We start from the raw sequence: 13,942 nt of genomic DNA, 5'->3' as shown, positions 1-13,942 counted from the left end.
CTCTGAAATATGAAGCATGAAATACTGAAATTGATTCATGTCTTCCTCCTTAAGGATAAATTCTTTAGGCTAATTCATTAACATGCCTTTCCTGTTCTGCTTAGCATAGATATAATCATGAATTAATATCTCTAGCTTTAGATTTATCATTAAGTGTGTTTATCACTAACCATGCCATTTCTATTTTTAATCCACAATGGTTAAATATTTCTCCAAGGGATGAAAAGTAAAGCAGCAGACTTTTGCTAGCTTAGCTTTTTTAAATGATCAATCCAGCAATTTTTTTATTACCTCAAAGTTTATTGTCTTGTATATCCTTGTTTATTAGGTTTAATATAAAGCCCAGTCTGAATCATGAAACAAAGCAATTAATTCATGTCTTTCTAGCATTGTGGATATCTTTATAATAATTAATTTGCATTTCTGTTCTTGTCAGAATACAGATATGGGGAATAATTAGTATCTAGAGATTTATTGCTCAAAAACTTCCCCATAAACTAACCTTATAAAGAACTGATAGCACACATGAGTTGTGAACAGCTACCTTGTGAATAACTAAAGATCTATATTTCTTGCAGGTGTTCTAGCTTTCTTTTTCTTCACACACAGAATACAAGTATTCACACAAGAAGCACCAACTTTAAATTACTACTGGGTTCCCCTGTTGGTAAGGATAACGTTTTTATTCTTTGAACACTCAGGAAATGAGGAGGGGTACATCTGAGACAGAGTTCCTGAGGAGCAATAGCTCCACCACTGTTTCTGTGGGAATGGTATCCATTCCTATGACAAGATAGATTGGCCATGCTCCATCCTTTCATGATGTTTGTACTGAAATGGTACAGTGTGTCTGGAAGGATACCACAAAAGAGTTAGCTTCTATGCCAGGTCTTCATAAGCCTCCATAGCCAGCACCTGGGGTATGGCAGTAGGCAGCCAGTGATGGCATATCTTCTAATGGAGAAGCCCCATGGAGTAATAAGAGAGCAGCTGGATTTTGCATAAATGCTCCCCCTCATAGATTCTTGGATATCTTGAAGCTTAGTGGGCCATCTTTCCTGAGGGGACAAAGTGAAAGGACTCAATGAACTGAAACTAAATTTCCTAGTCCATCTGTGATTTTTCAAGCATTGAGGTCAATGACCAGCTTAAAAACCAGTGTCAGCTATATGTTAGCATGCAATAACTTGAACTTGTGATGCTTTTTCATAGAAGAAAGACTGCTATAAAATTATAGAACTTGGAGTGAAACAGAAAGTAGAACACTACCTTTGAGGGGAACAGGAGACTAAATAGTTAGTCTCTTAGGGCACTTTTACACATGCTTCGGGAGGGCAGCACATTAATTAGAGTGGCTTCAAGAGCCGCTCTAATTAAAGCACTGCTGTGTCTCATGTATAAATGTCCCTGAACTTCAAAATCACAGTGGGGGCACTTGAACTGAAGTTCAGCAAGCTTTAGTTCAAGTGCCCCTACCACCATTTTGGCATGGGGTTGCTGATACACAAGACACAGGAGGTTGCTGGAGCACAGTAATTGCTGGAATTCCAGCATGTCGGAGTAGCCTCTGTACTCAGGTATACGTGCCCTTATGTGTCACCCTGCCCTACCTTCGGCCTGACTTCAGACTATGAAGTCTAGCATGGCTAACTACTTCTTTACTCATAGAACGGCAAGTAAATGTTTCCATTTGTTTAACAGGTTATAGCCACTATAGCACGAAGTGAGTGTGTTCGATTTCTTTTTCTTTTTTTTTCTTTCAGACTGTCATTATTGGTTCTTACCTAGTTGCGCATGGGTTCTTCAGCGTCTATGCAATGTGTGTTGATACACTTTTCCTCTGCTTTTGTAAGTATTGAATCCTCTTTCTTTACTCCTCTTTTGGTGATCTGCAGGTAAAGAATAACTTTGCCAGTTCCTTCCAGAACTGAGATGATGTGACAGCATATGGTGCAAGTAAAATATTGTTCTTCCTCTTCATAGAGAAGAGACCAAAGTTCCTTAAAGAGAGATGCTTTCCTTAGTCCAGCTACTGACTGTGGTTCATCAAGATGTCTGCCTTTTTATTTTTAAAATATGTCCTAATTCATACTAACCAGTTGCTTCTGGATGCTTTTTTACAAGACCTTTCCAGTGACCATTCAGACAGACATCTTACTAATAACAACAGGCTTTGTACTCAGGTGTTCTCTAGCAGATGCTTTATGTTGCTGATAATTTTGCTGTCCTTCTGGTTTCATACTAAAAACCAAGACAAAAGCTTCATGCTGACTTCATGTTAATTTAAACACCATTTAAAAAATGATCAGTCCCTTGCAACCCATAACAAGCTGTCACTGCCAGTAATAAATTGGGACTAAAGGGGATATTTGATTTTTTTCCATTCAGAGAATGCTCACATCACAAGAGAAATCAACTGGTCTCAACTGAGACTCTGATTATAACAAGACCTGCTAGTTCCATTCGCCAGGCTTAACGAAATTTAAAAAGTGAAGGTTTGATTCTACTGTAATGAAAGTGGTCCTGGCAGGTCAAGGCAGATGGACTTGACCTTGGTATTATGGGGTGGGGTCCCTAGAGGCAGCTGTGATGCCCCTAAGGCCCTGTGACCATGCCAGCTTTGCCCTGTGGGTGCCTTCAAGTCTCACCTGCCATGTCTTGGTGGTCAAGATAATAAATAATAGATATGGAGGCTGCCCTCAAGTTGCTACGCGGTCACAGTCCTGGTGGACCCCATTAAATGCTGTGGGTTCTTAGACCCCTTGCTGGGTCCGGCTCTAAGTGCCTCGCGGGACACCCCAAGCCTTATGGGCTAGATGAGTGGCTCCAAAACTGCCCCTTTACTACGCCCCATGCCTTGCAGATGGTATTCAAATGTTGTGTCTCTGAGGCCTTAGGCTAGCTTGGCCCCCTGCTGTCACCGGGCCCTTGGCCCCTGTCTGCATACCCCCTCTGGCACTGGGCTCTCTCCACAATGTAGTGTGCCCCAATGAGGCCTCCTCCTCCCCTATAACCTTAGTTCGGTCCACCAAATTAAACAGCAACATAAATATGAGCCCCTGGGCTACAACCTAACAGTAACAATGACACTGGAGGCCACACTCTGGGCCTTTAAGATGGCCGGTTTCTCCCTCAGTAGTGTGTGCTTCCTATCCCCAGGCACTTTAGTTGCTCCTAGAGCCCATTAGTCTTACTTCAGCAGCAGAATAGGCAACCAATCAACTCTGCAGAGCTTTTCTGCACAAACTCCTTCCCCGCTGGCTGCTGCCAGAGCACTAACTACCTCCAGTCCCAGCCCTGGAGCTTTATATGTACCCAGAGCCCTGCCGCCTTATGCTCAGCTGACCAGGTGCAGGTGCAGGTGCATGCTAATTCCCTCATTAGGCTGCTGCCACAGCAACCTGTACCTGGGGGTTCTGCCTGGTTCCCAGGACCCTTTCTCTAGACAGTTTCTGCCCTTAGTGCCCTGCAACACTTGGTCATCAGTGCATCTGGCTGCATCTTCTGACTATGCTAATTAAACTACTAGTCCTATCAGTAAAGGCTGTACCGTACACTGAAATATACAGGCTAGTGCAAAGGCCAGCTGAGCAGTCTGAGCCTGATTCCCCCTGGCACTAGGAACATTCTCTGTAACTAATCTAAAGTTATTGGAGTCCTCCCATTTTTAGAAAGCAAGTCAGGTCTCATGTGCAAACTATGTCTCGTGGGTTAAGTACAGACAGTCAGAAAGCCCAAGGCTAAATTAATTCAGTCTTTGCAGGTTAGTTTAAGCTGCAGAGATTAAACTGGGAAACAACAGGACACGCTAAAGCATGCCTCTCTGGCACATAGCCAGCATGGGCTGTGTGTTTGCTTCCTCTTCCTGCTCCCCCCAAGGTATCTGGGATTTGCAGTCGAGAATCACAGCAGCAGGACTCTGCAGTGTTGCTCATCACTTCCTCTTCCTGCTTCCAGGTACTTCTGGGATTTGTAGTCCACAGTGACAACCAGCAGTAAGTTTCAGTACGTTTAGCAGCAGGGCAGCTCTTTGTATGGGAGAAGATGGGTTTAACCGTCCTCCCTGGTCTCAGACCACAGCCATGGTTCGCCTAGTGGAGGGGAGGGTGGCCCTATCTCTCCTTCCCCCACCGCCACTCCTTGTATGTTGGAGCAGACAGCACGGACTAGTCCAGGGCTGCAAAACATGCTGGGATGGTGGGAGACTGATTTAACTTGAACAAGGAAGGGGTCTGGGACTGAAGTTTCATAAACTGATTTGACCCAAATCAGTTAAGTCTGATACTACATTCAATCAGGTTTATCTTAAACCCATTTCAGCCATTTTGAAACTGGTTTATATGTACTGCGTTTCTGTTCTGTTACAGGTTTAAACCAGTTTCTGATTACTTAAACCAGTTTATGTGTAACTTCTGTCCCTATCCCTGGAACCTCCTGTCCCTTGGAAGAGGCCAGAACACCAGTGGCTCTGTACAAGCACAGTGGGATGCCAAGGAGGGACATCAAATAAATATCAAACTTTTTCTGAACATCTCCTCTGTCAAGTTAGTCAAGTCACGGGCCAGGTCAGGTCACATTTAGAAACTGGGATTTATTTTCCCTTGACTCTTCACAAAGCTACGGGATTCTTGTTACTGGCCATACACTCAAAGGACCTGATTTTTCTGAGGTTCTGAGCATCTTTGAAACTTAGGCCCTCAGCTTTTATTCATCACTATGCCACGGATAGGAACAGGTTGGTTTCTAGTAGTTGGGAATAAAGGAAGCAAAAGTTGGAGAGTGTGTTTTTGGACACCCAGCATTGAGCTGACTCTTCCCATTGAAATCCAGTTTTCACTGTACTGAAGGCAACACCAGTAGGAGCAGAGTGAAGCTAATAACTACACTTTTGGAAAACCCATCCAGCATACTTGTTGCATTTCCTTTCCCTTATGCTTTATTACAAGACTGCATTTTGAAATGATTTTACCTATATTCTAGTGAAGTGCTCTGGTTTCTTTATTTAACTTCCTTTATCCTTTATAACTAAGACAGTAAGGTAGTTGCATAAAAAACATGTTTGTAGTTTTAACATTCCCTTGGCTTATCTCCTAATTCTTTACCTGAAGGCCTAATCCTATTTATGGCATTGCAGCTGGACATAGTAGAAATGCCTGTGTGTCACAAGTGGAGGCTTATGATGACTTCAGGTAGGAGTAAGCAGTGGAAGCAGATGAATTCTGAAGTATTAGGATAGAGAAAGCAGTTTTTATCTGAAGTAACCATGAAAAATTCTGAAGAGAGTTCCCAGTCCCAATAAAAAAAATCTATTATTAGCTTAACCTTGCCAGAAACTCACTGCCCCACAACTATCCCACCATTCAGTCATCGTCTGCCTTACACTCACCAATTCTTTGCTTCTACCAAAGTCAGTGTTTTTCCCCTCCACTTGCTCTGGGGCTTATTTTAGAGACAGTTAGTGCAGGACCCCCTATACAATCTAACAATATAAGATGAGCTACTCCTGTCATACAACTCAGAAGCTATAGCATCAGTTCATTTGACAGGGTTTTTGCACAGGCATAAAGGCTAAGAAGGCTAAGAATCCCTTTTAAAGGAAAGATTGTATTATGTAGTAGCTGTTGGCACTGGTGAAGCTCACCCAGTAAATCTCCCCACTCTGGCTGGATGAGTGGGATTCTGCAAGACTGAGGTAAGGCAATATGGCTAGTATTTAAAATGTCGTATGGACACCTGTTCAGTTCAGCTGAAGGATTTTAATTTTTTGTCCAGTAGATTTCCTTGTTTCAAAATTGGTGGTGATTTTATATGTTGTCCTTTATCTTCTTTGACTCTCCTATTTTGACCATGACACTGGGTTGGTTTTTGCATACATTGATTGCTATGGGAGCCAGCTTGAGAGGCTATTTTAGAATTTGAATCTATGGTATCTTTAAAGGAGGAATTAATACATAATCAAAAGTAAAAGGTCCTGCCTTTTCTTGGTAAAAATTATGTCAAAATGCATGATATATTAGAAATGAAAATTTAAGTCTTGAGTAGGCTGCATCTGATTTATCTTAACTTGTACTATTTAAGAAAGATAAAGCACTGCCAGACAGAAGACTAATAGTATTGCAAGAAATGAACTGAAATGGGAAAGGCTATGTTCAACTACACTAACTACTGAGTATACAACAGAAAGTAGCACAAGGGGAGCCTTTACATTTCAGCTGGACCAACTCCTTGTGAAGACAAGCCCTCAGGATCATGGCACTCCTTTGGGGTGACATGTATCTGTGCCACCCCTTACACACAGTAGCACCTAAAGGTCAGTCTAGCTGCCAGAGTCCAGTCCTGTTTCTTGATATCAGTGGGTTTAACTTCCTTTGAAGTAAGAGGAGACATTTAACCAAAGTGTGTAATTTTCAGTAACATGCATGAGCATTATGGGGAAACTGTGGTTGTATAATGGAAGGGGTGGTGGCACGTGACTTCTTCCCTATGCTGTCATCTTCATGTAAAATCATTATAGCCATAATTTGGCTTTCCTACTACAACCTGAGAACTGGATTCAGACAAGAGGAGAGGTTTTGAGGTTTTTCCTTTGTGGAAGTTTGCCATAGCATATGTCCCATGCCTTGTTCATACCCCCTAGCCTTTGAGAGGACATTTGCTCTGTAACAGGCCATGCAACCTCTTTGGAACTCCCTCCATATCCTTCTATCAAAAGGATGCATCAGTAGCTGGGGCCATTTCCCCTCTGTCATTGCTACTCATTTTTGAGCTTTGCTGACTTAGCTGTCATCCCCTCAATGGAGCAGAGCTGAAGTGGCCAGTCCCTACTCTATCCTTTCTCTAAGTGCTCTTACCATCAGTGTGGCTCTTGTTCTCCGGACTATGTTTGCATGTTGCCAAAACATATATTCCCACTTTACCTCCCCTCCAGTGTACAGCTGCATATTATAGGAAATCATAACATGGTATATTATAGTAAAACCTTGATCATGCCCAGGGCTGTATTTTTGAAAGAGCCTTGCTTCTATTTAGGGACCTAAATAAGAGCTAGATTTTCAAGTGTTCAAAAACCAACTGTTTTCTTTGTGACTCTTCCTGGCTAGATGTTCTAGAGCAGGGGTGTCACACTTACCACCCATGGCCCAGATTTGGCCCATGGAGCCTCTCTATCTAAAGGCTGAGAGCAGACTACTGGAAGTTGGGGGAACACAGGCTAATGCAGAATGTAGGACCCTTTGGCCCTCCTGGCAATGCTGTCCACGCTGCCAGACCCCCATCTCCAGACCCCGTGCTATGGCTGGATACACCATAGGCCAACCAGTTGCAGCAGCCACTGTGACCACCACTGTCAGGAAAAGGAAAAGCTGGATCTAGTGATCCAGCCTGTGAAGAACCCTGCAGTCCAGATCCAACCTAGGTCTCCAAGTGAGTCTGACACCCCTGTTCTAAAGCAAAGCACCCAAAATCTGGCCACTCTTATGAGTGCTTGGACCTTTTTAAAAATTGCAGACTTCTAGCCTAAGAAGAGAACTGGCAATAAACAGGCATCATTTCAAAATGTCAGCATAGCCTTTCATTGGTTTTTGTCTGTTTTGTGTAAAACCTTTTCTGACTTGGAGAAAATGGGACTTTCTTAATGTTCCCCAGCCACTTAACAATGCAGCTAAATCATCTTGTATCAGATTTTCTAATACTGGTTCTTCTGCTTTCTCTCCTGTTCGATTCTCCATCTTTTTTATTGTTTTAATTTTATTTGTGTGTGCGTGTTTGATTGTGCTGCTGCTTGCTGCTTTGGCTGCTATTGCTGATACAAATTCAGGTGAAGATCTGGAAAGAAATGATGGATCCACAGCAAAACCCTACTTCATGTCAGCTAGCCTGCACCGAATTCTGGGGAAGAAGGAGCTAAGCCCCAAGAAGGCACTGGGATAACATTAAAAAAAATCCTGACTTCAGAACAATAATGACTTTTAAACAGAATGTGTATAAAGTAGGAAAAAGTGAAAACTGTAAATGATGCTTCTGGTCAATGGACAATTCTTTTTCTTTTTTGCTTGTATCTTAAAAATATCTGCAATTTGCTAACACCCAACTAGATAAGGAAATGCTTAAACTAACAGCTGTGAAACAAGGCCACATTCTAGTTTATAGAGTGCCTATGAAAAAGGAAAGTGTAAATTTGAAGCATTTTTTATTTGTAGCTTAATAGTGTTTTATTAACTTTTATAACGCAGGTTGCTGTCTCAAATGACAACAGTTTTGATAACATTTCTTTTTATAACTGTATATTTGTAAAGGATATTCAGGCAATTTTTGAAAGCACTACAGTGTAATCTAATCAGCCATAAAAAGATAGATTGAGATCTGAGAGCTAACCAGCAGATGGGACTGAATTTGTAAATATGGTGCTATGGTTGTATTTTTACTGTACAAGCTGGTTCACAGCTGTTTAAACTGTGATTCTACATGCATTAGTGATTCCCTGCATAGAAAAACACATTGATATTTTTATCACTTCCATTACAAACTGTATATATTAAGAAAAGGGAGGTACCATACAGGTTCAGTCTCACTGAGGGTAGCCAGAGTTGGCGACACTTGAAGCTGCTTATAGTGAGATCTGCTATAGTGAAACTCCTTTAGAAATGGAAGTTATGTTTAAACAATGACCTCATTGACAGAGGCTTCCACTGTACTTGAAGAACATAGTTTGTGATTCATGCAAACTTTCTATCTAAAGCAAGATGAAAAATGTATTGTCAGCTGATGTGGATGGGACAGGTCCTTGTCTTGGTGTCCCCTCCTCATAATAGTGCTCTGCTTTTGAGGCAAAGCTCCAGCTGTAGTACTGAAAGGAAAAGCTCAATGCAGCTGTATTCCTTAGAGGCAGATCTTCACAGTCCTGAATAAGCTCCAAGGACTTCCCATTTCCTGTGTCTATCCCAGAAGGGCTTTCTCTTGAATAATGCAAGGTTCACCTTGCCCCCAAGGGCTGTGTACACTATCTCTGCACTGTGGTCAGCTCCTGCTAGCCACAGAGTAATAGGCCAGGATTAAAAATCAGACCTGATCCTCCTACATGGTAAAGAGCACTCAGGATTTAAAGCAAGGAGCCAGACATGTGAAGTTTTGTGTGTGGGAAATCATTTACATTGCATAATTTTTAATGCAAGGACTAGAGACAGTACTGGTGTCATACGTGTTATCGTTACACTAAGACTCCAGCTCTACAAAGCTTTCTTGCATGGAACTACCACTGAAGTCAACAATAGCTCCGTCTATTCAGGGCTCCCAGGATGAACCCTTTCATTACATCATTACACATGAAGAGTAGTACAAAGTCTATATTACTAATATGGGCACAAGGAAAGAAGGTTATTTTAAAGGCCTGTGTTACTGGGCCAAAAATACTTCAACCTATTCAAATGCTAAACTAGAAAAGATGTTCTATTTCAGCTGAACAGTTCAGAGTAGCGCCTGAGGAAGGCTTTCTAGGAGTCTGTGCCCCAAAGTTATTTTTCACTCCCTGCTGGACAGCTCCATTCCCAAAGTAAACCAGGAATCAAAGGTTAGAGCAGGAGCATCCAACTCATTTGGTTCCACAGGCTGGATCCAAACCATGGTACTTCTTGCAGGCTGGACAGCATCAGGGTGGTGGCTATTCAGTGCAGCTGCTACGGCTGCTGCATTGGTGTTGCGCCATAACCCAAGAGGTGCCCCTTGCACCCTCTTTTCCCTAGCCGCTGACTCTAGTTGCCAAGGATGACTGAAGACCCCAAATCTGGCAGCAGTTAAAGTGGGAAGCAAGCAGCAATGGCGTGCACCCCCTGGGTTCTGCAGCCGTGCCAACTCAGTGGCTCTGACAGCCATGGCAACAATCCCTGTTGGCCGCTTGCAGGACATGCGGTATGGCTGCCATTTGAACAGTTCTAGGTGAGGGGAACACAACAGGTAGAAGAGGGATACACGGACAGGCTACGCTTGTGAATGTAGAGGAAAGTTTGGTTATTGATTTTAGCCCAGAGCCTGATTCCAGGAACCAATTGATGATCAGTGAGTTATTTATTTGAACTAAAAGTCCTGTGGAAGGGCAGGAGCATCAGAGATGTTGTTGGCAGGTGCTCTCATTCCCCCAGCTCACTTTAGAGTGGTACCTGCATCAGTTCTTTGCTATGGGATGGGGTGAGGAGTGAAATTTAGAACTTAGAAGAATTAAAGCCTACACCAGAGTATCAGACTCAGCACTGCAGGCCAGTTGAGGGAGGTGAGGCCAGTTCATGGGCAGGATCAGGCCCACAGACCAGCCCCACACACTAGAGCCAGCACACAGGGCCATCTGATGCAGGTACCATGTGGGGCGTGCCCTGGATCAGCCCTATACGCTCTGTGTAGTGTGCATACCAGATCCGGCCTACATGCAGTATGCACCAAATAGACTCTGAGTGCCACTCGCAGCATGTGGGGCCAGGGCTGTATGTGGCACACACGGCTGGTTGAAGACCCACAGGCAGTACCTTGGACTGGATCATGGAGCTCTGCTGGCTAGATCCAGTCCGCGAGCCATGTCTTTAATACTCTTAGTCTACATTTTCAAAAGTAATTAGCAATTTGGGGAGGCTTTCATTTTTGAGAGCCCATCCTGGGACATCTTAAATGGGTATTTAAAAGGCTGAGTACCCACCTCCTAAAGATCCAGCCTTTTTACAACAGGTCTCAAGCTTCTGATCATCCCTGTTGTTCTTCCCATGCTATCACGTGCATAAGGCAGGAGTCTCATGTTGAGAAAGAAAAGCTGAAACACCAAACATGCTACTCTTTTTTGAAAATGCAGGCCTCAGTGAACAGTTTGAACTTTGTACAACCATGACCCTTCCATGACTTAAAAGGCTTAAGAAGGATCAAGCCCTTCTGTAAGGCGGAATATCATTGTAATGAGTTTATTATTTTGCACACAGAGAAACTAAATTAAGAGAGGTATAGTTCTGCGATGGTTGGGAGAGTTTTACTGGGTGCTCAAGTTAACGAGCTTATTTCTGAGTGCAGTATACTTTTCATCCTATGAATGTAACCATAGAACTTAATAGGAATGTGACATAGTAAAAGTAGCAGTAATACAGTCATTTGACTGGAAGACTTTTGTAACAAACTATGCATTTGCTAGAAAAAATTTCTAAGGGCAAAAGTTTTAAACTGTATTATTCAGTGTTTATATACAGTAAATATATATAAATATATACATAATTTTCCTCCATTCATTACTATTTTGTGAGAATTATTTAGACTATAAGGGATCAGTGTTCCTGAGAAGAAAATTTAAAAGCCATTTTCTTAGTGAAATAGTTAAGAGAACTGTGACACTACAAAGCAATATCACCTAAATTCTACAGTTAATACGTCAGCTGCGTGCTGTTTTAAATGGTTTAAAATGTAAAATGGTAAATGAGGAAACTGAATATGTTGGAACGAATTAAGCAGAAATTACTACTGGTATTCAAAACAGAATAAAACACATTTATTTATTTGTTATAACATCAAAGACTAATTTGATGCAAATGACTGCTAACTTTGGACTGGATCCTGCTGACTTACACCCCAAGCAATCCCAGTTAAGTCACTGGATTTGGCCCTTTACTTTGGTATTTGCTTTAATAAAAAGATAAAACTTCCATACTTCCTCATGTCAGGTAGGCGAAATAACGGCCTAAGTATAATTCAGTAAGATCAACTATAATAGAGGTTTTGTTTCTTTACCTACTGAAGCTAATGGCAAAATTCCCATTGATTCTAGTGAAGCAGAGGCAAGCCCATGTAGTGACAAAGGGGTGATTATTATTCCAACTTTGTTTACAGTATATTTAAATGCCAAAATGTCCTGTATAGAAATATTTTGAAAAACCTTAGAGTGCTGTTGTGCTTTAAAAGTTCAGCAGGTGGCGTTATTACTTTTCTTATTGTACTGATTTGATCATTTACTCTGTGCCGTTCTTCCTCCTAGTGGAAGATTTAGAAAGACATGATGGCTCTTCAGAAAGACGTTATTACATGAATAAATCCCTCTTGAAGATTTTGAACAAGCAGAATGTAGAAACCAAGAGACAGTAAAATATACCCACTGCCATAACCATACAATCATGTTTGATTTAGTCCTGTTTTGAGTCATTCTTTCCCCAGCAAGATATTCATTGTTGGTTTTTCTTGCATGTTTTATACCAAAGTTTATAATATGTGAAGCCATCAGCATTTGTAGCGGGATTGTTAAACAAAACAAAGAAACAAACAAGATGGGAACATTTTTATACTGAGATTTTTTTTTTTTCTTTTCTGAGTTGTATTTAGCTTTTGATTCTAGCAGTATGGGTGTTTTGAAGAAGCTGATTAGAGTTTTAAATATTAGCATTAAAAGGTTTGAAATGTTTTACTGTTATATATATTACTATAAGACAGTAAAAAGATTTCAGCTGCCACAATGTTCAGTCGAGAAAGAGACTCATTTTCAACATGCTACTAAAATCAATGGTTACAGAAAGATGTGGTATGACAGATTGTATTGCTGTTGTAGTGTAGAAGTCTCTCTTTAAACAGTTTCCAGTCACCCAACCTGTACTACTGTGTCCTCTATGACAAAGTGCCTTACTGGCTATTATTATTACCCAGTTCATATTTTGAAGTTTACACACAACTTTTCAACCACAAAACAGAAATTGCTCAATAGAAAATACAAGACTCTTTCAGTTTACTTGAATCGGTACAAAATAAGCTGCAATTTAAATAAATTTGACATTTTTACTATATACTGCATCATGCACATGTCTCTGGTTGCTGTCGTCAGATTATTGAAAGTGCACCCTATGCTTCAAGATAAAGCATAAGGCAGTGGTTCTGTTACAAGAAAATCATGTAAAAATGTTTGGTTCCTGTAGTAAACATTTTATAAATCTAATTTATGACATACTGAACTCTTTAATGGGAGCCCTATTCTGTCTTCAGCTACAAAGATAACTCTCCTTGTACAGGTGGAAAGGAGGGTAGAATTTGGGCTCTTTTGATTTAAAATAGAAGAATGAAAAGGGAATCCAGTAGGTATATATTACACTAGTGTAATATATATTTGTATGTTCATAAATGTAAAGTAGATGCTTCATTTTAAGACAGATTATTTACTCTTCTGGAAGTGTTTTATAGATGACCTTTAATTTTCTAACTTTTGATACAGATGATCAGTTTCCTTGTAATATATTGGTAATTTGTACTGCACTATGATGAAACTAGGAATATAACTGCTCTTCATATTTAAGTAATACTACTAGTGCTACTAATATAAAAACTAATTCAGTCTGTTACTTTATGTTACAGAAAGGGTCCACAAGTATTTGTCCCAAATAGTTATTTGTCTAATCACAAAAAGACAACTCAACATTTGACAAAAAAATAAGTTCCTGTCTATTTCACTTATTATTACTTTTATGTCCTTAATTTGATTTAATTTAATTTTGGAGACTATTATTTTCATGCAAAACCAAATTAACATGAGCACATGACAGTCTGAGCTCTAAAATATGTTTGCTTCTGCTGTGCAGAAATATGAGTAACATATTGTTTAAATATCTTTGATAACTAAAATGTTTACTATTTAATGAACTTTGTTGTTACTTATTGTTTTACAGCTCCCGGGGTCTGTTCTAATAAAGATTTAGATATAACAGAAGAATATATTTGTGTTGTTACATTTATTTTGGTGGGGAACTGTAAATAAATACCTTTATGAAAACTCACTGTAAAAATATGTTTTTTATTCAAATGTGTGCCATGCTACACAAAAGAGCATCTGTCTCGAACTCTGAGCACAACCGATACTGTTAATACATCTCATTAAAGAAACAAGCTCCAGCAATTACCTTCAAATAACACAACCTTAGCAGGAACATGAGTATAATAAACCTCACCA

At 40.6% G+C, this 13,942-nt stretch overlaps 1 protein-coding gene across 2 annotated transcripts in view; it reads left to right on the top strand.

Moving 5' to 3' along the window:
• The window catches only part of SLC44A5 (solute carrier family 44 member 5), a 36,400-nt gene extending 22,695 nt beyond the window's left edge, over nt 1-13,705 (top strand). The window contains exons 11-13 of one of the 2 annotated variants that reach the window (XM_019531638.1): nt 579-667; nt 1,764-1,848; nt 11,993-13,705. In XM_019531638.1, the coding sequence (XP_019387183.1) occupies nt 579-667; nt 1,764-1,848; nt 11,993-12,099 (281 nt within the window). In that variant the 3' untranslated portion in view covers nt 12,100-13,705. Of the gene's footprint in view, nt 1-578; nt 668-1,763; nt 1,849-7,816 lie in introns of both variants that reach the window. The other variant, XM_019531637.1, reaches the window with a different exon arrangement.
• The last annotated feature ends 237 nt before the right edge of the window (nt 13,706-13,942 follow it).

Source organism: Crocodylus porosus, unplaced genomic scaffold, assembly GCF_001723895.1.
Source record: "Crocodylus porosus isolate Cpor-Errol unplaced genomic scaffold, CroPor_comp1, whole genome shotgun sequence".
Lineage (NCBI taxonomy): Eukaryota > Metazoa > Chordata > Crocodylia > Crocodylidae > Crocodylus > Crocodylus porosus.
Note: the sequence above shows the minus strand (reverse complement) of the source record. Positions and strands in the feature narration are given on the sequence as shown.